This window comes from Lynx canadensis, chromosome A2, assembly GCF_007474595.2.
Source record: "Lynx canadensis isolate LIC74 chromosome A2, mLynCan4.pri.v2, whole genome shotgun sequence".
In the NCBI taxonomy this organism is placed as follows: domain Eukaryota; kingdom Metazoa; phylum Chordata; class Mammalia; order Carnivora; family Felidae; genus Lynx; species Lynx canadensis.
Window position 1 is genome coordinate 8,161,100 of NC_044304.2, and position 23,305 is coordinate 8,184,404.

Consider the following 23,305-nt stretch of genomic DNA (forward strand, 5'->3'; position numbering starts at 1 on the left):
AGAACACCCAGATGGGAGAAGAGAATGAGTGTGGCCGTGTCCATAGAGAACAGTCCCATTTCTGAAAGAGCCCCGTGACTCAGAAGCACCTGGAAGAATCGACTGCGGTCGGGTATTTCCGGGGCGAGCCAGTCACAGCGGGCTTCGAGTTAGAGATTGGTCATGTGTATGGATAGGTTCCCCACCCCCACCCGACCCCGCAGTGGACAAGTATGGCTTGAAATTGGAACAAAAAAACCCTATAGAAGTCCGAAGCCAGGAGTCTGCAGGCGGCATCACTTGGGGACGGAGGGCTCTGGGGCCACCTGCTGACCGGGCTGGGCCACCTCGCCCTGCAGTGCTGCTCATCCTCCTGGGCTTCGGGACCTTCCTTCTCTGGAAGAACTGGCGGCTGAAAAGCATCAACAGCATCAACTTTGACAACCCCGTGTACCAGAAGACCACGGAGGACGAGGTCCACATCTGCTGCAGCCAGGACGGCTACACCTACCCTTCGGTGGGTGCCCTGCGCCGCCCCGGAGGCCCCCTTCCTCCCTGCAAGGCCGTGAGGTCCTCCGGGATGCTCCCGTGGTGGGGGACCGGCAGGGGGACAGGGGATCGGGAGAGGAAAGAAAACAAGAAAGCCAGTGGGGGCCGGGAGGGAGGGAGGGAGTGCGATTTTAGATAAGGAGGCTGGGGCAGGTCTCCCTGTGCAGGGACAGCCCTCGAGCAGGCTGGTGTGCTTGAGGAACGCAGAGGTGGCCGGAGCGGGGGCTTGGGGGCTGTCGAGGGAGGAGCCGAGTGACAGGGACCATGGCAGACGGAGCAGGGCCTTGTGGGCCATGGGGAGGATTCTGGCTTTGCTCTTAGAAGGTAGGAGCCACGGAGGGTTCTGAGCAGAGGAGGGACTTGACCTGGCTCAGGGCTCACAGGCGCCCTCCCCTGGCTGTGGGAGGAAAGACCGAGCCCCGGGTCGGGAGCCCGGAGCCCAGGGTGGAACCCGGTGTGCTGGTTCAGGCCCGCGATGGGCCGGGCTGGCCGCGGGGTGGGGCCGGGAGGGAGCGAGGTAGGTGGCCTCTTGCCATGTTTACCGAATGTTGGACTGATCGCTTCCGGCGTTTATCTTTCTGTTGACAGAGACAGATGGTCAGCCTGGAGGACGATGTGGCCTGAGCCGCCGCCTCGAGTCCTGTGCTTCCCCGGAACCTGCTGCCCGACGTGGGCAGGAAGAACACTTTCTCCCAGGACCCTTGACCCGCGCCACACCCTTCCTCCTGTTCCCTGCAAAGAAAGAAGTGACCGAAAGCACTGTTGGTGGCCACAGCCTCAGCGCCGGCAGCCTCTTGGCCTGCCTGCCAGAGCTTTGTTTTATATATTTATTCTTCTGGGAGGCAGAACGGGCTTCCGACGGCGCACACGCAACGGGTTGGGGTTGGGTTTTTTTTCTTTCTTTCTTTCTCTAGGAATAGTGGAGAAGAGCAGGCCAAAGGAGCCGGGGGGACATCTCTGTCCCCTCCAGGGACCGCTCACTTCTCCCCCCCTCCCGACGCACTGACGGAGGAGCACAGGGGGAGAGGCGCACATGGCTTTGAACCGCGAGAGCAGGCACTACCCCCGGGGTCCTGGGTAGCTGCCGGACCCCCGCCTCTCTAGCCCGAGCCCCCAAACTCAGGAGTAAGTGCGTTCACCCCTGCCTTGCTGGACGGCCAGAGTTAGCTTTTGCTCTGCTCCCCCCAGATCTGGATCAAACTAGGGTTTCCCCAGCGAGGTTCATGCCCTCCCTTGACGCCAGGACTCTGGCGTCGCTGTGGCTCTGGCCAAGTGCAGCATCCCGGGGGGGTGGGGGGGCACTGAGGCCCCCCCACCTCCATTCCCCGAAACCGCGACAGCTCCCAGAGAGAGCCCGAGCCACCGATCGTCCTTAATATTTATTAAGTGCCTGAGCTACCCCGTTACCCGAGGCGCGAAGGCAGCGGCCGCCAACCTCTAAGAGCACCCGTCACTCTGGGTGTGGCTGTCTGGACCCCAGCTCCTTCCAGGTCCCCTTGCACTTTTTTCGTTCGGGGCCGTATCCTGCGTCAAGTCGACGTTCTTACTATTTTGCACTGGTTTCTGTTCCGGGTGGGAGGGGTCCGTGAGGATGAGCCTTCTGTCTGGGGCCTCCCTCCCCCGCCCCCCCCCCCCCCCATCAAAGTCACAATCACGACTCTCCGGCTCCTGTGGCCGCTTCTGTGCAGATGCCCCTGGGCCGTTAAGAAGACGGTTCGCTTTAGCCCTGCAAGGCATCCCCTGGGCTTGGCCATTTTTATGGGACTTCGGAAACCAAACTTTCTGATCCTATCACACATGTCACACGACCAAAGAAAGAAGTGCTAGCCTCTTGTGGATTCCTGCCTAAAGTCGTCCAGGGAGTGTCCACGTTCACTGCATGACCACTAAGCACTGCGTCCTACTTTGCAGGAAACTGTGAAAGCCTTTTCTCCTTCGGAAGCATGTAAATAAACTGCTGTACAGATGCGGGAGCGGGGGGGCGCTTTTTGTTACGTTTGCACTTTGTATATTCGTTAGACATTTATCACTTATATATATGAAACAGAGATCTATTTATTTTTGCAAACCCTGGTTGCTGCATCTGTGACCCCTCTGGGGGCTCTGCATTGGGGGGAAGTTGTCTCTGAGACGCCTCTTAACTTTTGTACAAAGATGATTCGTGCGGGCTTCGCGCAAAGCCCTTCAGGAGAAATGGGTCCGTGTTGGGTTGTTTTGGGGGATGGGTACCGCTTTTTACAACCACTGTATAGAACGTTTTTATAGCCTGAATGTCTTACTGTGATCGATTAAATTTCTTAAATGAACCGCTTGGCTCCTCCTGGAATGCTCTTTTTCCCCTCCTTGTCTGGGCTCCTCCATCTGGACATGGGCGGGACTTTCCCAGGAGGCGGTTCTGGAAAGGGAACGTTCCCGAGAGCTCAGGACAGGCTGCGGGCTCCGGGGCACTTCCCCGAGTTGGGACTTTTTGCTAAGTCTGCACGCTCGTCCCACTGAGCTACATCTGGGCGGCTGTGATACAGGCGAGGGCCTTTTTATTTTATCCACTGCAGTGACTAAAAGAGAAGAGTCTGCCCTCAAGGAGCTGACAGCTTAGAAGGGGAAATGGAGGCTGACATTAGTTTGGAAAGATGTTAAACAGGGTAACGGAGAGAGAAGTGACTGGCAGGGAGAAGATTCCTTTAGGGGGGAGTCCGGGGAAGGATTCTCTCAGGAGGTGACACTTGAGCTGAATCCAGAAGCACAAACGAGGGGAAGAGTGTCCGGGGCTGAGACCTTCGCACTTCGCTCAATCAACACGAGTGATTTGGAAGGAAGCTTCCCTTCACACCCGTGGGCTCCGGGGGTGGTTTGGTGTAAGTTTTCTTACAGGAGGAGACCAAGGCTAAACACCCACCTAATTAGTTGCTAAGATACAAACCAAGAGGGGGCGCGCGAGTGACTCAATCCCTTAAGCCTCTGACTTCAGCTCTGGTCATGATCTCACGGTCTGTGAGTTCAAGCCCTGCGTCGGGCCCCGTGCTGACAGCTCAGAGCCTGGAGCCTCCTTCGGATTCTCTGTCTCCCTCTCTCCCTGCTCCAACCCCCGCTCATGCTCTCTCTCAAAAATAAATATTTTAAAAAATTTTAAAAGATGTAAAGCAAGAGGGGCGCCTGGGTGGCGCAGTCGGTTAAGCGTCCGACTTCAGCCAGGTCACGATCTTGCGGTCCGTGAGTTCGAGCCCCGCGTCGGGCTCTGGGCTGATGGCTCAGAGCCTGGAGCCTGTTTCCGATTCTGTGTCTCCCTCTCTCTCTGCCCCTCCCCCGTTCATGCTCTGTCTCTCTCTGTCCCAAAAATAAATAAACGTTGAAAAAAAAAAATTTAAAAAAAAAAAAAAGATGTAAAGCAAGAGATTTCATAACACAAATCCAAGTAATCGTGAGTTCCGGCGAATCTGCCCTCAAATTCCACTGTGGCGACATCTGGCTAGAGCTGTGGGCGTCCAGGTACACGCACCCCCATTCTCTCGTGCACCCAGGCTTTACCGGAGTCTGGACCTGGAGGCAATTAGGGCCCCTGTCCTTGAACATGGCAAGTCAAACCACAGTCTAGACGTAGCAGCTGGGGTACAGTCAGGAGCACAGCAGGTCAATGGATGGAACTTAATCCCGGGAACCAAGTATAACAGACCAAATGGGGCAAGCTGTAATGACAGGCCACCTCGCGCGATTAGGGTTCCAGTCCAGGTCCCTAGAGGAGTCCCATCCGTAGAGACAGGAAGTAGATGGTGGGAGCCAGGGGCTGGGGAGTTAGTGTCTCATGGGGACAGAGCTTGAGAAGAGCTGAAAGTTCTGGAGACGCATGGTGGGTATGCCAGCCATGGTAACATACTTGATGCCCCTGGACTGGACACTTAAACGGGTAAGATGGCAAATGTGATGTTTATATGTATTGGGACACCATTTAAAATAATACTAAACGACCTTTTTTTTTTTTTTTTTTTTTTTGAAGACGAAATTGGGAAGGCGCCTGGGCGGCTCAGTCAGTTGAGCCTCTGACTCTTGATTTCAGCTCAGGTCATGATCCCAGGGTGGTGGGATCGAGCCCCATGTCAGGCTCCATGCTGAGCACGGAGCCTGCTTAAGATTCTTTCTCTCTCTCTCTCTCTCTCCCTCTGCCCCTCTACCCCACTAGCGCTCTTGAGCTCTAAAATTTAAAAATAAAGACCAAACAGGAGAACAATGAGATAGCCAGAAATGAGCAACAGTGTAAGGTGGGGCTGGTGTTACTGGAACCCAGGAGGGAAGCTGGCGGGAGTGTCCCAGGAGACACTGTCTATGGCAGAAAAAAGGGAGTCGGCGGCTCCCCTCCTCCCGGCGCCCTCTCCCACCAGCGCCCCCCACTGGCTGAACTCAGCAGGGCCTCGGGATCGGGGTTCCCTGTCTCACAGGGCAGAGGGAAGGCAGGCAGGAACGGGCTGGGAGCAGGCGACCCAGTTGAACTGGGAAGGAGAGCACACTGGGTCGGGCCACCTAGGTGGAGACGGGTGACCTTGGGCCCATTAGAGCCTCAGTTTCCCCAGTTGAAACTGGGGTCAATGCTAACCCCCCACCTCCCAGGCTCAGGCCGTGTAGGGGGCTCTGCGCATGCCTGCAGGACACCGGGAGCGGCAGGGACTGTTATCTTTTCTGTGTCCACAGGGTGGCACTTCCTTCCTTCCTTCCGCCTTTTGTCTTGGGAAGGTTCCAAAATGCCTCTGGGGGTGAAAACTGAACAGACCGCACAGGAAGCGTCGGGCCGCACACGGACGGTCGATAATTGGTTGATTGACTGAGTTCATGCTCAGCCGCGTGGCAAACGGGACAAATGAACATAAATGGCTTGGCGAACAGAAGGGGCGTGGAGGTGGCCCGAGGATGCAGCAGGAGGTGGGGGGTGGGGGTGGGGGTCCCGGGCCAAGGGCACACGTGAGAATGGCCAGAGGTGATGGAAGTTTCTGGTGTCTGGCTCAGGCCAGCCGTTTTCTGTTGAAACAGGACCAGTGACTAAAATCCTTCCCGGGCGCTCCCACCGCATCGCTGAATGTGGCACAGGCACGTGGGACTCGGAGCTTCACGACAAGAGCGTACCCTTCTTGGGGACATGCTCCTTGGTGTGGCCCTCTGAGGAGAGGACAGTATCAAGCGCCCATTTTACAGATGGGAAAGGGGAGGTTCGGGTCACCGAGCTCAGGGGTCGGGGAGGGGGGACCCAGATGCCAGGCTCGCCTCTCCCTACTAGCTGCGAGGAGCGGGGGGGGGGGGGGGGGACGGATTCCCTGGGCTCAGAACGGGGTCCCCCGTTGGAAGGCCCCAAGTAAGACTGCCCTGGTGCCAGCTCCCTGGTCTGCGGGCTCAGTGCCACCGGGGTGCGATGTCTGCAGGGGCGAGACGCCTTCTGCAGCTGGGGGTGGTCAACCCCAGCACAGGGTAGAGGGGGCTGGCCGTCCTGTCCTCCCGGCTCTGGGGGCTCAGTAGCTCTGACCAGGACAGGGTCGGGGGTGGGAGGAAGCTGCTCAGCTAAGCTTATACCCCAACCCGTGTCCTCTGCGCCCCCCCCCCCCCCCCCGCAGCCCAAACCACAGCTGCCTGTGGTGAGTCAGGCTGGAGCCTGCAGGGCTGAGCCCAGGTCCATGGGGGAGAGGGGAGAGGGGAGAGGGGAGGGCTGCCCTCCCCCCCCCCCCCCGCCCCTTCCCCACCGTGGGAGTCAGTGCCCCGTTCCCTCCCCCAGGAAGTGAATTCCCGGATGCAGGGATGACGGAGAGGCCGAGGGCTCCGACTGTGGCGAGCCCCGGTCACATCATCCACCCTGCCCAGCAGGGCGGCCGAGTGGGGTGGAGGGGTTGGGGGCGGGGCCGCCCCTGGGACTCCGGGCTCCTACCCAGCCTCCCCTCCAGGCAGTTCAGGTTTCAGCTCTGCTTCCTGCCCTGGGCGGAGGGGCTCCCTCCCACCCGAGCCCCGCCCTCCCAAGGCCCAGCTGCTGCCCCCAGCCTCTGCTCCCACGCCGCTCCGGATGGAGCGGGGAGCTTGGGGCCCACAGCAAGACTAGCCCCCTAGAGACGCCGGGCTGCCGCAAGGTGGCCTGTGTTAAGAGGCTGTCGTCAGGCTCCCTTTTCCTGAGCCCCAGCTCTGGGGTCCTGTCTGGAACCTGAAGAGTCTCTCCAGCTCTTACTGTGGACTGCAGGCCCTGCATGATCAAGCAACCACTCCCTTCTCCCAACCCCATGCGATCGACCGAGCCCCTGCCTCAACGTTCAGGCCTCCCAGTTCTCCCAGTTCTTTTTGCACTTGTTCCCTCTGCCCGGATCACTGTCTCCACACTTTTGTCCCCTGGGGGGGGGGGGGGCTCAGGTCTGGGCTCCAATGACACCACCTCACCAGGGCCTCCTACAGAGCCTCCCCCAAGAGCAACAGTATCGCGAACTGAAAGTTGGAGTTAAGTACACAAACCCTGGATCTACCATTCATTGGCTGTGAAAACATATACAAATAACTTGACCTCTCTGTGCCTCGGTTTCCTCCTCCGTGACACAGTAAGTATTGGCCTCCCCTGGAGTGTGGCTCTCTGATGGGGGGCCCGGCAGGTCACAGATGCCCAGTCCACATTCCTGAGCCAATTGGACAGGCTGCCGGGAGCTTGGGACCACCCAGGCCCAATGAGGGCCACACACAGTGTCCCCAAGACCCCAAGGATTGCCATGACGACGCCCTGCAGCCAGTCTTCCCAGATGGTCCCCAGCCAGTCCAGAAAGATCAGATCACGGCTTCACATCCAACAACTGAGGTTCAAATACAGCCTCGGACACCTGTTCCCTGAGCACACGCACTCGCCCACCCCGTTGATCTATAAACTAGGAACAGGTCTGACCATAGCTCACAGCAGGATGGGGCATGGGGGAGCCTGGGTGGGCCGACCCGCCCGTGGCGACCAAGGCCAGCCGATTCAGAGGAAGATGCCGGGTGGGGACCCTCGAGGGCAGCCAGCCTTAGGGCTTTACCGCCTTAGCTCGCACTCAGCATTTCCCTGGCTGTTCTCCCCGATTACAAGCCAGGTCAGCTAGGCATTCCGGTATGTGACACACCGCCACCTATCACTAGTGACTTAGAACTTCGGCCTCACGGCTCCACCAACACAGACGAGTCCCAGTCCTTGCTTGGCCTCTTTCAACCTTGAATAAGGGACAACCACCCCAGAGGCTGTTTCTCATCTGAAAAGCCAAGATGCTCTCCCATGGACCCGACAGCCCCACTGTGGGGGGGGTTCAGGCTCCACGGGTGACTTTGGGCAAGTGACTGGACCGTGCCATGCCTGTGTCACCATCTGTAAGATAAACCTTACTGGTTTGTGCTGGTGCGGGGCCCGTGCTGGCCCTGGGGGGTTGGGTGCAGGAGGGGGAAGGGGGTCAAGCCTCAGCTCTATTTTATTATTTTTTTATTTTTTTTAAGGTTTATTCATTTTTGAAAGACAGCGAGAGACAGAGTGCAAACAGGGGAGGGGCAGAGAGAGAGGGAGATACGGAATCCGAAGCAGGCTCCGGGCTGTCAGCACAGAGCTCGATGCGGGGCTCGAACCCACAAACCGTGAGATCGTGACCCGAGCCGAAGTCAGACGCCCAACCAACTGAGCCACCCAGGCGCTCCAAGCCTCAGCTCTAAAGGCGCAAGACCAGTGACCTGGCTCCCCACTCCCTGGTCCTGGGGACCCGAATCTCGCTTCCAACTCAACTGGGTTGGGCTCAGCACCCGACATGCCTGCCACCGGCCTCCAGGACTCAAGAGCTGGGGACCACCGCTGCCTGGGCGGCTCTCGGAGGGAGAACAGGCAGAGACACGGGTAGGGGTGCAGACCGGAGGCTGTGGGCCTGAGCCTGTCCTGCTGGCTGTCCCAGGCATCCTGCCAGCGCTGGGCAGTGAGTCAGAGCCCAGGCATGCGGAGGGCCCGGGCCTCTCCAGGCCCCTGTGAGCTCAGGCACCTCCCTGAACCCGCCCGCCAGGCCACGTTCCTTACCCACTTGCTCACTCCTTCGGCCAGTCCCTGGGGCTGCCTGGGGAGACAGACGTACACAGCCGCTCCGAGCCTGGGTTCGTGCGGCCTCCCTGAAGGGACCTTCTTCCTCTTGGAGAAACTGAGCTCCAAGCAGGCCAACACCTCCTTGGCCCCCTCCCAGAACAAAGAGCGATTGCTCAGAGAGGGAGAGGAGGCCCACGGAGGGCTTTAGGGCCTGGGCCAGGGGCACCGATAGGCTGGTCGGTAACAGCATCCCGCCCCGCTGCACCTGCTTTCTCTCCCAGGCAGGCCAAGGTTTGATGGTCTGCAGGTTTGTTTAACTGCGAGGCTGCAAGCCTCATTGCCTGCCCCCCGGCTCTCGGCTGGGCTGGGTCTGTTCTAGCATGCTCTCGGGGGCCCACCCGGGCAGACAGTGCTCCTGGCAACACCTCCCCCCACCCCCCCACCCCGCCCGGGCGCAGGTGAGCAGGCCGAGGCCAGCTGCGTCAGCAGGAAAGGCCACCAAGGTGACAACAGCTACTCGGCCGACCAAGTGTGGACGCCTGGCCGGTTCTTGGCTGAAGCCGCAGGGCTGGGGGGCTGCCTGGTGTGTGCTCCACGTTTGTTGTGATGGAGGGGGCGGGGCGGGGGGGAGGGGGGAGTCCTCCTGGCAATCAGGGGGTGGGGACCGGAAAGCTGCTGGATGTCCCGCAATATCCAGGGCGGCCGGCACCACACAGAATGACTAGCCCTGAGGTCGCTAGGGCCGAGGTGGGAAAACCCCGGTTGAGTTCAAGTCTTCTGCCCTTTGGGGGCCGATGGTACCAACAGGAGGCTAGGCTCTGTGCCCATTTCATACCGTAAAAGACCCTACCGATCTTGCAAACGAAGACCGCTCAGGAAGACTTACAGGAACGTTTACTTGAACATGTAAAGCCGAGCCCTTGGCAGGAAAGCAGGGCCTCTGAGGTTCTGGGAATCTCTGTGAACCGAATGAACTGGTCCCTCTCCCTACAAGCCAATAGGCAGGCATCCTTGCCCGAGAACCTCCAAGGGTGACCTGAATGGACTCTTTCTAGGGCCCATGATGGGCTCAGACGCTGCTAGAACTTACTGCTTACTGTTCCCTCTGCCTAGAACGCATCCTCCTTGATGAAAACACCACTTACTGTACCACTGCACTTCCTAGAAACAATTCAGTGATACGGAGTTGCAGGAAACCTACTGACAAGGCTGTACCCAGATGGCAGCCTGCGAGGTTCAAGGAAAATCTACTTCCCCTTGTCTACCAGGCAGCCAGGCTGGCCCTCAGCTTCCCATTTTCTTTATATATATTATATAATAAATTATATATATATGTATACATATACATATATATATAAATTTTGGTAAATGCTTGTTTTTAACGTTTATTTTTGAGAGAGAGAGAGAGTGTGCATGCACGTGTGAGCAGAGGAGGGGCAGAGAGAGAGATGCAGAATCCCAAGCAGGGTCCAGGCTCTGAGCTGTCAGCACAGAGCCCAACGGGGGGCTTGAACGCATGAACTTGGAGATCATGACCCAAGCAGAAGTCGGATGCTAAGCCAACTGAGCCACCCAGGGGCCTCACATTTTGTTTTGAGAGAGAGAGAGAGAGAGAGAGAGAGAGAGAGAGAGAGAGAGAGAGAGCGCGAGCGCAGGGGAGAGGGGCAGAGGGAGAGAATCAAGTAGGCTCCATGCTCAGTGCAGAATCCGATGCAGGGCTCAATCCTGCGACCCTGGGAGCACGACTTGAGCCGAAACGAAGAGTTGGATGCTCAACCGACTGAGCCACCCAGGAGTCCCCACGAGCTTCCCATTCTTAGCGGTACCCCAAATCAGAGGATGGGGCCTAGGTGAACACAGACTGGCCTGGGTCGTGCGCTGCATCAGTTAGGATTTCCTTTAGCTGTCTGTGATAAAAAAAAGTAACAATGGCACACAGGAGATAATTTAGTCCCCCCCCCCCCCACCCCCACGTAGAGTCCGGTGCTGATACCCAGTTCCACTGTTGTCAGGGGACCAGGCTCCCATCACCCCGAGAGGACTGTATCCCTCCTCACATGTGTCAACAGGACTGCCAGGGCTCCAGTCAGCACTTCCAATTCCAGAAAAGAGAGGGGAGGGGAAAGAAAGGGTATATTCCCTTGCCTTTTAGGGATCCTTCTAGAAGTCTCACACATTTCCACTTATATTTCATTGGCTGGCACTTAGCTGCAAGGGAGGCTGAGAAATGCTTTGCTCAGGAAGCTACAAGGGCTCCCTTACTTAGGGGGGAGGGGGGCCCAGGATCAGGGAGGCGGCCCGCGGGCTCCGATACACAACCCACCCCCCTCCCCGAATCTCTTCCTCATCGACTCCTTGTCCTTTCTGGTCCTGGCACAAAAGTCGCCCCTGTCTCTGTGCCCTCCCCGGCCAGGGTCCCGTAGCACTCCTGACCCTCTCTAGCTCAAGGGTGGCATCCACTCCGACTTGACTCCTTCCTCGGCCGAAGGGATCCTCGTCCCCTTTGTCTGTGTCTTGGGCACCCGGCACAGTTCCGGGCGCACGGTGGCACTCGAGGATGGGCCCTGAGCGAATCCCAGACGACAGAGCCCTGGGACCTATCCTCGTATACCGCAGCGCCATTCGCACAGTGTCGTCTCAGACGTGAAGCAGCAGCCTGAAGTCCAGTTAGTTCTCTAGGGTTACCCGGCCAGGGCCAGTCCAGCCACTGAGGCCACGGTCAGGGGCCAAAAGAAATCTGGTCCAAAACCCGTCTCTGGAGAAACATTTAATTTTCAGCTCCTCTCACCGCTGAGGCACCGACCACCCACCACACTGACTCGTGCCGTGTGCAGACGCGTCCTTGAGGCTCCGGGCTACCAGTCCGTGTCTACCAAGTTCCAGAGATAGTCGCTGATGAACTTCTTGGAGAGCTGGGTGCTGTCCAGCTGGACAGGCTGGGCGACGCTGGGGCCGTGATGAACTGGGGGAGATGTAAGGAAACCTGACATACACAGCCCTCCCCGGGACCCCGTGAAAAAGTTGTAAGGTATTTAGAGACTGAGGGGCGCCTGCATCTCAGTTGGTTCAGTGCCCAGCTTCGGCTCAGGTCATGATCTCATGGCTCATGAGTTCGAGCCCTGCGTCGGACTCTGTGCTGACAGCTCAGGGCCTGGAGCCTGATTCCGATTCTGTGTCTCTCTCTCTCTCTCTCTCTCTCTCCCTCCCTCCCTGCCCCTCCCCTGCTCATGCTCTTTCTCTCTCAAGAATAAACATTAAAAAAAAAAAAAAAATTAAAAAGAAAAAAAAGATATTTAGAGACTGAGGGGCGCCTGTGGCTCAGTGGGTTAAGCATCCTGCTCTTGGTTTTGGCTCAGGTCATGACCTTGCGGTTTGTGGGTTCGAGCCCCGTGTCAGGCTCTGAAAGTGCAGAGCCTGCTTGGGATTTTCTCTCTCACGGCCCCTCCCCGACTCGCTCTCATGCTCGCTCTCTCTCAAAAATAAACTTAAATTGAGAGACAGAGCGTGAACAGGGGAGGGGAAGAGAGAGAGGGAGACACAGAATCCAAGGCAGGCTCCAGGCTCTGAGCTGTCAGCACAGAGCCCGACACAGGGCTCGAACTCACAAACCATGAGATCATGACCTGAGCCGAAGTCGGACAGTTAACCGACTGAGCCACCCAGGCGCCCCTTTTTATTTTCTTTAACGTTTGTTTATTTTTGAGACGGAGAGAGACGGAGCACGGGCGGGGGAGGGGCAGAGAGCGAGGCAGACACAGAATCCGAAGCACCTCATTGGCCAGTTTTGAAGTGTGCAGCTCAGTGGCATTCGGTGCACACACGCTGTTGTGCAGCCCTCCCCACCGTCCGTCTCCAGAACATTTCCAGAGCCCGAAACTGTGTCCTCGTTAAACACTGACTCTCCTCCCCTCCCCTCCCCCAGCCCCTGGCACCTGCCATCTACTTCCTGTCTCTACGGATTTGACTCCTCTAGAGACCTCTTGTAAGTGGGATCAGACAGTAGTTCGCTTTTTGTGTCTGGCTTATTTCACTTAACATCATGTCTTCTAGATACATGTATGTTACAGCATGGGCCAGAATTTCCTTCCTTTTTTAAAAAAAGGAAGGAAATTTAAATGTAACTAATTTATTAATATTACTTATTATTAATTGTTTACTTTATTATTTCATCTATTCATTTAAATTTAATTAATTCATTTCAATTTAACTAATTTATTTAAATTTATTTTATTGGAAAATTCTAATACTTATTTATTTTTGAGAGAGAGAGAGACAGAGCATAAGCAGGGGAGGGGCAGAGAAAGAAGGAGACAGGATCCGAAGCAGGGGCCAGGCTCTGAGCTGTCAGCACAGAGCCTGATGTGGGGCTCGAGCCCACGAACCTGAGACCGTGACCCGAGCTGAAGTTGGACACTTAACTGACTGAGCCATCCGGGCGCCCCCATTTTTTTTTTTAATTTTAGAGACAGCGATAGAGAGAGAGCACAAGCAGGGAGAGGGGCAGAGGGAGAGAGAATCCTAAGCAGGCTCCAGGCTCAGCACAGAGTCCAACACGGGGCTCGATCCCACGACCCTGGGATAGTGACCTGGGTTGAAATCAAGAGTCGGTTGCTCAACAGACTGAGCCACCCAGGCGCCCCTCCTTCCTTTTTAAGGCCGAATACTATTTTATTGCACGGATATACCACATTTTGCTCATCTGGCGCTTTGCTGATAATTGGTCTGCTTCCACCTTTCGGCCACTGTGACCACCGCAGTCACGAACACAAGGGTGCAACCCAGAAGGGGGACTGCCGGGTCATATGGTGATCCTACGCTTCATTTCTGAGGACCTGCCAGACTTTTCCACGGCGGCCCAGCCCTTCACAAGGCCCCCGGCAGCACACCGGGCTCCGCGTTCTCTGCAAAAGGATACTGCCTTTGACCATCCCTGGCTCACACTCATAGTCCCACTCAATTTTGCTAATCTGGCGATAAAGCTGAGCCACATACCTGTATGAGAACACGAGAGAGAGAGAGAGAGAGAGAGAGAGAGAGAGAGAGAGAGATTAAATTACCCCAGCGTAGACTCCAACTCAGGGCCGCGGGACGACCCACGTGCACACAGGGCAGGCACCACCACACGCACTGGCGGGACCTACACGGCCGAAGGGATGGTGACAGTCGTGTCTTCGTCAACTTCCCTCTCCTGCCTCTCGAGACTGGCCTCGGTCTCCTTGAGCTCCTCCAGCTCTCTGGTGAGCTGAGTAAAGCAGGCAGTTAAGGTCACCTCGCTCTGGAAGGGGGGCCGCTGTGGGCCCAGGGCTCCGAGCTGGGTTCCCAGAACGACCAAACCGGCACCCCGGCGGTGAGCTCGAGGCCCGGCCGTCCACGCACGCAAGGAAGGATATAGGAGGCTGGCCTTCAGACAGGTGTCCTCCTCGCTGGCCTTCCGGAGCTCAGCTTCGAGCTGCTGCAACTCGGCGCCCCCCTGGTGCGCCCGCTCCTTCGCATCCAGAAGGCTCTGGGCCACTTCTTCTTCTGCAGCCAGGATCTCTACGGGGCAGGGTGGGGCGGGGCGGGAGACAGAAGGCTGAGACCCTTCGAGGAGGTCTCTCCAGGGTCTGGCCTTGCCCCAGAAGAGCCCGAGGCCTCAACCACGATCGTCCTCACTTCCCCGTCTACAGCTCCCCAACCCATTGGTCCTATTTCCAAAAGCCCACGTTTTGGTGGTCCACCGAGACCTTGCAAAAGTGCTTCCATTTCACCAAAACACATGTGGAGCCTCCACAAAACCCCACAAAGGAACGAATGAGTGAAAGCATCTTCTTCCTTGACAGTCTCCTTTCTTCCTGCTTTTCAACCCACCTTGTACTTTTCTCTCTGCTCTGGCCACAAAGACACCTCACCATTCTGCAAACACGCCCATTTTTCACAGGCCCGGCCTCCACCTGCCCGTCCTCTCTGAGATGCCCTTATGCTCCCACCCTTCGGGTGCTCGGAGACCCAGCCTTCGAGACCTGCTGGGTAATACACAACAGGGGCAGCTGGACACTCTGCTCTCCCTCCCAGGGCGCGGCCACGCCTCCACCACAGCCCAGCGGCACTGAATTGTTCATTCCTCCTCCTCCTCCTCCTCCTCGCTTGAATTGGGGACTGCGTCTTACACTCCCCATATATCGCCAGCGCCTAATCAGAATAAACATGCTTTGACCAAAACATCCAGAAAGATCAAAAACACCCTAGCAAGGTTACCGTGTTCCTTCCCATAGAGCTGGAGGAACCTGCCGACTCAGGGAAGGCACAGATGGAAACACTTCCCAAAGGGCAGGCGTTTAAGTGTTTACAAACTTACATTGAGTTAATTTTTAATCAAGGTATTACATGTATATGGCTGTGAAAATTTAAACACACACAGGCCCCACTCCCCCCCCCCCCCCCCCCGCAAGCCTCCCCACGCCTCTGAAGCAGCCACTTCCAAATCATCACTGTTTTCTCTGGCATTGACGTTCGTGTTTCTAAATAATTTGCTTAGGCTGCTATTTCTTGATTTGTCTGTTTTAAACAGTGCCTGCTGATTTCCTGTTAGGATAGCCGAGGGTCTGGCTTTCTTCTGCAGCCTTCCTGCCCCTTCTCCCCTCACCCTCCCCACAGACAACCTTGTTTCCTCGGATTCTTCCCTGGGAGTGCCCTCTTCCCCGGGGGCACTGTCACAAAGTACCATTACCTGAGCGTGTGCTGAGTGCTGCAGGATAGCCCCAGAGCCCCTGTTCAGTATGTTCTCAAAACCCTCTGAGGGAGGTGGCTTAACCCCTGCCCCCATGGAGAGATGAAGGACAGAAGCCTGAAGATATTAAAGTGACCTGTCCACAGGCACATAGATCTGAACTGGAGCCCTTTAACTCAAAGTCCCGGCTCCCTGGAACACGGACTCTTGTCTCCCTGGCCCCAAATCCATTCATTCTGCTGAAGCCCACGCAGGCTGGGTAATAATGATCTTCTCCCCAAACCATCAATGGAGGAGGAGTGAATGGAGTGCGGAGGAGAGAGAGGAGGAGGAGAGAAGGAGAAGACTCTGGCTGGGGCATCCATCACACTGAGAACAACCTCCAAACTCCTGGGGTTGGGGGGGGGGGTTCACTGCCTACAGGGTCTGGCTACAGCTCATCTTCCACTTTCTCCTGGGTGTCCAAGTTCACTCCTACCTGGCGACCTTTGCCTTTGCAGTTACCTCTGCCAGGAACACTCTCCCCCACCCCCACCCCCAAGCCATCCCCTGCCTAGCTCCTAGATCATTTCAGTCCCAAGCCAGACAGCACGGCCACATAAAACATAACTGTAAAAAGACTTAAAAAAAAAAAAAAAAAAAGAAAGAAAGAAAAAAGAAAAACAAAAACCTGGCACCGAAACCACTATGGAAAACTGGATGAGTCTCTCACAAAACGAAATATCAAACTGCCATGTGATCTAGCATGGGAAATACAAAATAGAAAAATACACAAAGAAAATACAAATTTTCTGGGAAAATACAAAAAGAACTGGGAGCAGGGACCCAAAGAGGTATTTGTACACCCATGTTCATGTGTTCATGGTGGCATTATTTACAACAGCCAGGGTCTGGAAGCAACCCAAGCGCCCATCAGTGGAGGAATGGACAAACAAAATGAGGTATGTCCGGACTATGGAATTATTCATCCCTCAAAAGGAAGGAAATTTGGGGCACCTGGGTGGTTCAATTGGTTGAGCGTCCGACTTTGGCTCAGGTCACGATCTCAATGTCCGTGAGTTTGAGCCCTGCATGGGGCTGGCTGCTGTCCGTGCAGAGCAGAGCGAGCTTTGGATCCTCTGTCGCCCCCTCTCTGCCCCTCCCCAACTTGCACTCCCTCCAATTTATTTAATCCTCACCATAGCCCTGGATCCCTCCCAAACCTCCTTGGGTTTCCGCTAAAATATCATCTTTTCAGAAAGTTTTCGCTGACTCATCCCAAAGCATCACCACTCCCTCCTATACAACCTAGTTTCCTAGCCCACCATCTCCTGACATCAGTATTTTTCTTTCTTTCTTTTTAAAAAATGTTTGTTTATTTTTGAGTGGGAGAGGTGGGGCAGAGACAGGGGGCCAGAGGATCCAAAGGGGTTCTGCACTGACAGCGGAGAGCCCGATGGGGGGCTCGAACTCACGACCAGGGCGAACTGAGCCGAAGTCAGATGCCAAACCAACTGAGCCACCCAGGTGCCCCTCCGTTTTTCTTGTTCGTCGCCTGACCACCCCACCACTAGCATACCAACCCTTTCAGGGACTGTCTGTTCTGTCCTCTGCTTCCAACCCGGGGCTGGCACTATGCCTGGCACACAGCAGGTGCTCAGTAAAACAGCTGAACCTCAGTAAGTGGGGATGCTGGGATTAAAGCCCAGCGCTTTGACTCCGGAGCCCCAGTTCGAACCTTGAGCCCCCAGCTCCTGCTCGTGGACCGCTCGGAATTTGCCAGTTCCTGCCAGCTCCTATATTCACCACTAACTCTCTGGGAGGTGGCTGCCATCCTGAAGTCCATTTCACGGGTGGGGAAACTGAGGCCCAGAGGGGGCAGCGCCCAAGGGAGAACAGGGGAGGGATGGGGGCGCCCAGGAGGGAGGGTTTCGTCAAGGCGGACCTCCCGCCCCCTCCCATCACACGGGCCCGGGTCCCGGCCGCCCCCGGCCCCAGCCCTGACCTCGCAGCCGTTGTTCGGCGCTGTCTTGCGTCTCCAGCAGCCGTTCCACCACCTGCTCGTGGCGCCCCAGCAGCCGCCGTTGCTGCGCCTCCGCGCGGTTGGCGCCCAACAGGCTCAGCAGCCCCTGGCTCACCTCTTCCATGTCGCGGAAGGCCGCCATGACTACGCCAGGACCAAGCCCGCGCAAATTTAACTGCCCTCATTGCCCGCCCCTTCCCCGGAGAGCCCTGTTCCCATTAGCTTGATCTTACGTCAGTCATCAGGGAATGGGTGGGACTTAGCTTCAGGTCTGGTCCAGTGCGCCTGCGCCAGCTCCTCCGTCCGTCTCAGACAATGGCCAATCGGCCGCTGGGAGCGGGGGTGTGTGCCTGCGGGAGTTCTGCGTGTTGCGCCTGCGCAGGTCGGAAAGCGCCTGGCTGATAATGAAGCTGTTTATGAGTCCTTAGCTGCAGAGACCGAATTGCAGCCTGGGCGGGGTTCTAGGGGCGAAGCGTTGGACTGCATTTCGTTCTATAGTGCGTGCGTGGGATACTCACAATAAACATAATAAATAAGTAAATTCCCTGAGAGGCTCCATAGCAAAGTGGAGCCTGCAACTAGATTTATCGGATTCGAATCCCACTTACTAGCTTTGTTACCTTGGGCAAATGACTTCATCTCTTTGTGCCTCAGTTTCCTTCTCAGGAAGATGAGGGTCACGATAGTGCCCACTTAAGAGTTGGCGCGAGGAATAAGTGAGGACGGTGCCTGGTATTCAGTAAGCACTATATTAAGGCGTTAAATAAACCATACGTAGAACACTAGCAGGTAAGGCACTTAGCCTAACTGGGACCAAACACCATACTGTGTGAAGGGTTAGGGTAGAGAAAAGACAAGCTGCACGTTTATGTGGCAAGTTTCTCAAACTGAGGTAAAGAAATCAATTCAACAGGTCAGGACCAGCATTTTCTACAAAATACAATGGGGGAAAAAATCTGTGCACTGTGTACCGAAAGTTAACTATTGTTTTGGGAAACTCCAAAATTCGCATTTGTGTACTGGGTGTGGCAGATTATATTTGCAAAAAATGGCTACAGAAATAGTTCCAACCTTGCCACTCCCCGTCAAGAGGCAGACTCCCATCCTCCTCCCTTTGAACCTCAGCAGGATTTTGTGCAACAAATAAAATGTGGCAGAAAGGACACTGTGTGAATTACTACAAGCCTTGATCAGAAACTAGGATACGGCTTCTGCCTGGGGCTAGCTTGTACTCTCTTTTGCTCTCTCTTAATTTTGGGATACTTTCTCAGAGCCCAGCTGCTGTGTTGTGAGGAAGCCGAGGTGAGTCTCACAGATAAGGTCACAGCAGAAGACAGAATCCAACCATCAGACAGGTGAGTGAGGGAACATTGAAATCATTCCAGTCCGCAGCCTCCCAGCCATCCCAGCTGACACCGAGAGGGGCAGGGTCCTGCTGAAACCAAAGATCTGTGAGCAAGATCAACGCCATTGTTGGGGCACCTGGGTGGCTTCGTCTGTAAAGCGTCCCGCTTTGCCCCAGGTCATGATCTCAAGGTTCGTGAGTTCAAACCCCACATCAGGCTTTGCGCTGACAGTGCAGAGCCTGCTTAGGATTCTCTCTCCCTCTCCCTCTCTCTCTCTCTCTGCCTCTCCCCCACTTGTGTGCTCTCTCTCAGAGTGAATAAACTTGAAAAAAAAAAAAAAAGATCAATGCCATTATTTAAAGGCAGTAAATTTGAGAATTATATGTTACACAGCCATAACACCTGGATCACGGGGTCACATGTGAAATTTCTGTCCTTATGTAGGTCACACAAAAGACGTCAGAGGCCACTGATCTAATAGCAAGACCGCACCGTAAGCAAGGAAATGAATGAACAGGGTCACTTTAGATACGAACAGGTCTTTGAAGGCACTCAAACAGGGTCCGGGATGGCGTCACTAGGGTTTGAGGCGGGGAAGGAAGTGGCTTCAGGTCAGGTGGTCAGGGACGGACTCCCTGGGCAGGGGCCATATGAACCATGAACCAGGATCTGAGTGATGAAAAGCTGTTGGGAAACCAGCGTCAGGCAGAAGAAAGACTATGCAAAGGGCAGGATAGTGGGGAAGTTTTTAATTTGTTTAAGGAATAGTGAGGAGGTCCAAGTGGCTGGAGAAGAGTAGGAAGAGGGTTTCGGGGGGCCCTGAAACTCTATTCAGGTGTAACAGGAAGCACTTAAGGCATTAAGTAGGATTTGCCAACGGGCTGCAGGTTATAAGGAAATTTATTTCTATCTGCCATTTCCTTCTGCCTTTGTTTCCCACATCAGTGCTAGTGGCCAAGAAGGGAAGGGACAGGCACGGAAGTGAGGGGCTCCATGAAGCGAAAGGTTTAGGGGAGTTCTCAGCAGCTGGGGAAAGGCCCCGTGGAACTATCGAAAAGATGGGTGCTTGGCTGTGAGTCTGTAGAGATGTTTGGGCTGGGAATAAAAGCCAGTTGCCGGTATGCAGCTGAGACTAAATGATACCACCCTGGAACAGAATAATGAGGAGGAGGGTCCAAGGACCAAGCTCGGAGACGCTCCAACTGTAGAAATTACAGAAAAGAGGGGGAAGCCAGGAAAACAGAGTAGGCACAGCCAGGGAGTTCAGAGAGAAGCTACCACAGAGCAGTCAGGTCCCCAACCACAGGCCTGGGGCCACCTTCCTCCTCAGAGCTTACTTTCATGAAATGGTTTTTGCAAAGCAACCCCCCCTCCCCCTCAAGGGCTGTTTTTATATTTTTACAGTGGTCCGGCTGGGGCACCCTTCGGACGAATATATTTATGTAGTCTCGCCCAGGTCACAGATCCCTTTGAAATCAGGCAAAAGCAAGGAGACAGGCTCTTCCTCGAGAAACACACCCCACATCCATGCATTTTTTGGATTTTGTGCATATTTTGGGTTTGGGACCCCAGAAGGCCAGCCCCAGGTTTTTAGGTGAGGAATCTAACTGCCCAGCCTGTCTTGTGGAGTCGCTAAACAGATGTAGAAATGAGGACACTCTTGCAGAACTATCAGTGCATGTGGGCATGAAGCTGGGTCCCCTGGGTCCCCAGAGACGGCAATGGTGGCCAGCGATGCTCACTCTTCCCTTGGCTGAGCATTTGTGCTAAGATTGGGGACAGGGGCTCGGGTGCTCTGAGCCTACAGGTGGTGGATTACTTAACAACGCAGAGTGAAATAAAGAGAAGACGTCAGGGCTTCCGTAGATTACCCGTGACCTTGGCAAGCTCTTACCCTTTTCTAAACCCCGGGCTAAGGATAGCTCTCTCTTATCAGCTGGGGTGGGATGTTCACGAGGTGAGCCATTCACGGGATTGCACAACCAAAGCCTGACAGATATAAGTGCTCCTGTCAAAAAAAAAAGGTGACTCATCTCCTTTCCAAAAAGCAAAGCCCTTCCGAAGCAAGAACCACACCTCCCAGACACGAGGATGGGCACTATTAAAAAAGAAAAAAAGTATTGGCCAGGATGCGGAGAAGTTGGAACTCTGGTGCACCGTGGGTAGGAATGTAAAATGGTGCAGCCGCTATGGAAAACGTGGCAGTTTCCTCACAAAATTAAAAATAGAATACCCCAGCCATTTCACTTCTGGGTAAATACCCGCCCCCCCCCCCAAATTGAAAGCAAGGCCTTGGAGGTATTTCTACACCCCACCTTATTTACAAGAGCCGAAAAGGTGGAAGCAAGTGTCCACCGATGGGGGATTATTTAGTCTTAAAAAGGAAATTCTGCCACCTGGTACCGGGATGAACCTTGAGGACGTTATGCTAAGCGACCTGAGCCAGTCACAAAGACATCCGCTGCACGGTTCCACTTATTTGCCTCTTGGCTCACAGACCCCTCTGGAGAACTGAGGAGTAAGAGACCTTTAGCTCAGAAACATACAACGTCGTGTATATTTCTGGGACTTGCAAAACCTTCTGAAAGCCACCCATGATCTCCTGGTGGAACAGTCTAGAGGAAAAACAGAGGAAGACACGTAAGGAGAGCACTTGGGGGGAGTGAGGGGAGGGACCCAGGGATGGGCAGGGAGGGTGCCCCACCTCGTTTCGTTGCTGGTGACACAGGGATATTGTTTGCCAAAAGCCATAAAGCCATATGCTTTTTTTTTTTTTTTATTTATTTATTTGTTTTGAGAGAGACAGAGACAGCGCCAGCAGGGGAGGGGCAGAGAGAGAGGGAGAGAGGGAGAATCCCAAGCAGACGCGGGGCTGGAACTCACAAAACTGAGATCATGACCTGAGCTGAAACCAAGAGTCAGACGCTCCACCGACCGAGACACTCAGGCACCCCAATTTCTTTTCAAGGGGGATTTTGTTGCACCTTCCACCATGCTAAACATTTCTGTAGTTTTAGAATTTTGCCTTTTACAATTACTATGAATTGTTTTGTCACAAGGAAAACAATGAGTAAAGATTTTTTTCTGAAGTCTTCACGGTGGGTGTCCATTAAAACTTCTTGTAACAGTGGCAATGCATTGGATTTCTCCAGCTCAATACAACGGCCGCCAGGTGCTTGTGGCTATTGGGCACAAATTTACTATAACTCATTTATATTTCAATGGAAATAGACACATGCAGACACATGTATGTTTAAATGGAAATAGGGGCGGGCGCCTGGGTGGCTCGGTGGGTGAAGGGTCCGATTGTTGATTTCCGTTCGGGTCATGATCTCACAGTTCATAGGTTCAAGCTCCACATCAAGCTCTGCGCTGACAATGTGGAGCCTGCTTGGGACTCCTTCTCTCTCTCCCTCTCTCTGCCCCTCCCCTGCTTGCTCTCTGTCTCAAAATAAAAAAAAAATAAAAAACTTTAAATAAATAAATGGAAATAGCCACTTGGGACAGTGCCTGTGTAGTGCAGAGCAAAGGGAATTTACTGTGACTTTCCTGTTGCCTTGAACACTAAAATGAGCCCCTTTCTTTCTTTTTATGTTTATTTTTTGAGACAGAGAGAAACAGAGCATGAGTGGGGGTGGGGCAGAGAGAGGAAGGCACAGAATCTGAAGCAGGCTCCAGGCTCTGAGCTGTCAGCACAGAGCCCAACACGGGGCTCGAACCCACAAACCGTGAGGTCACGACCTGAGCCGAAGTCGGACGCTTAACCAACTGAGCCACCCAGGCGCCCCTATTACTTATTTATTTTTAAATATTTAAATGTTTCTTTATTTTTGAGAGAGAGAAAGCACGATTGGGGAAGGGGCAGAGAGAGAGGGAGACAGAGGGTCTCAAGCAGGCTCTCCACTGACAGCACAGAGCCCGATGTGGGGCTTGATCTCACCAACCTTGAGATCATGATCTGAGCTGAAGTCAGACACTTAACTGAGCCACCCAGGTGCCCCTCTTATTTATTTGAGAGAGAGCACAAGCAGGGGAGAAGGGTAGAGGGAGAGGATCATAAGTAGGCACCACGCTTAGCACAGAGCCCAACTCAAGGCTCAAACTCTCGAACTGTGAGATCGTGACCTGAGCCAAAACCAAGAGTCAGATGCTCAACCAACTGAGCCACCCAGGTGCCCCTAAAAAGCGATCTATTTTAAAGCTTAAAGAGGACTCCCTGGGAATGCAAGCTGGTGCAGCCACTCTAGAAAATAGTCTGGAGGTTCCTCAAAAAACTAAAAATAGAACTACCCTATGACCCAGCCATTGCGCTACGAGGCATTTATCCACGAGATACAGGTGTGCTTGTTTCGAAGGGACACATGCATCCTAATGTTTATAGCAGCACCATCAACAGTAGCCAAAGTATGGAAAGAGCCCAAATGTCCATCGATGGATGAATGGATAAAGAAGATGTGGTATACATGTACAATGGAATATTACTCGGCAACCAAAAAGAATGAAATCTTGCCATTTGCAACTACGTGGATGGAACTGGAGGGTATTATGCTAAGTGAAATTAGTCAGAGAAAGACAAAAATCGTATGATTTCACTCCTATGAGGACTTTAAGAGACAAAACAGATGAACATAAGGGAAGGGAAACAAAAATAAGATAAAAACGGAGGGGGACAAAACAGAAGAGACTCATAAATA

The 23,305-nt window shown here is 54.5% G+C and overlaps 2 protein-coding genes across 3 annotated transcripts in view; one reads left to right on the forward strand and one right to left on the reverse strand.

The window, feature by feature from the left end:
• Positions 1 to 2,834, forward strand: part of LDLR (low density lipoprotein receptor) — a 32,600-nt gene extending 29,766 nt beyond the window's left edge. For both annotated transcript variants that reach the window (XM_030300649.1, XM_030300658.1), the window contains exons 17-18: positions 339 to 496; positions 1,117 to 2,834. In XM_030300649.1, coding sequence (XP_030156509.1) covers positions 339 to 496; positions 1,117 to 1,152 — 194 coding nt within the window. In that variant the 3' untranslated portion in view covers positions 1,153 to 2,834. The remainder of the gene's footprint in view (positions 1 to 338; positions 497 to 1,116) is intronic.
• Positions 2,835 to 10,525: 7,691 nt separating this feature from the next.
• SPC24 (SPC24 component of NDC80 kinetochore complex) lies at positions 10,526 to 17,407 on the reverse strand. The gene is made up of 5 exons (XM_030300674.1): positions 17,248 to 17,407; positions 13,948 to 14,092; positions 13,699 to 13,803; positions 13,473 to 13,549; positions 10,526 to 11,519 (listed from the first exon to the last, which is right to left on the reverse strand). The coding sequence occupies exons 1-5, from the start codon at positions 17,405 to 17,407 to the stop codon at positions 11,413 to 11,415; spliced, it is 594 nt and encodes a 197-aa protein (XP_030156534.1). The 3' UTR covers positions 10,526 to 11,412.
• Between the last annotated feature and the right edge of the window lie 5,898 nt (positions 17,408 to 23,305).

Coding starts and splice junctions, on each gene's coding strand:
- SPC24 (XM_030300674.1), bottom strand. CDS start 17,407: ATGGCGGCCTTCCGCGACATGGAAGAGGTGAGCCAGGGGCTGCTGAGC. Junction 13,804..13,947: donor TGTCTGAAGGCCAGCCTCCT/ATATCCTTCCTT, acceptor TGCCTGCTTTAC/TCAGCTCACCAGAGAGCTGG. Junction 13,550..13,698: donor GTCACCATCCCTTCGGCCGT/GTAGGTCCCGCC, acceptor GTTCTCATACAG/GTATGTGGCTCAGCTTTATC.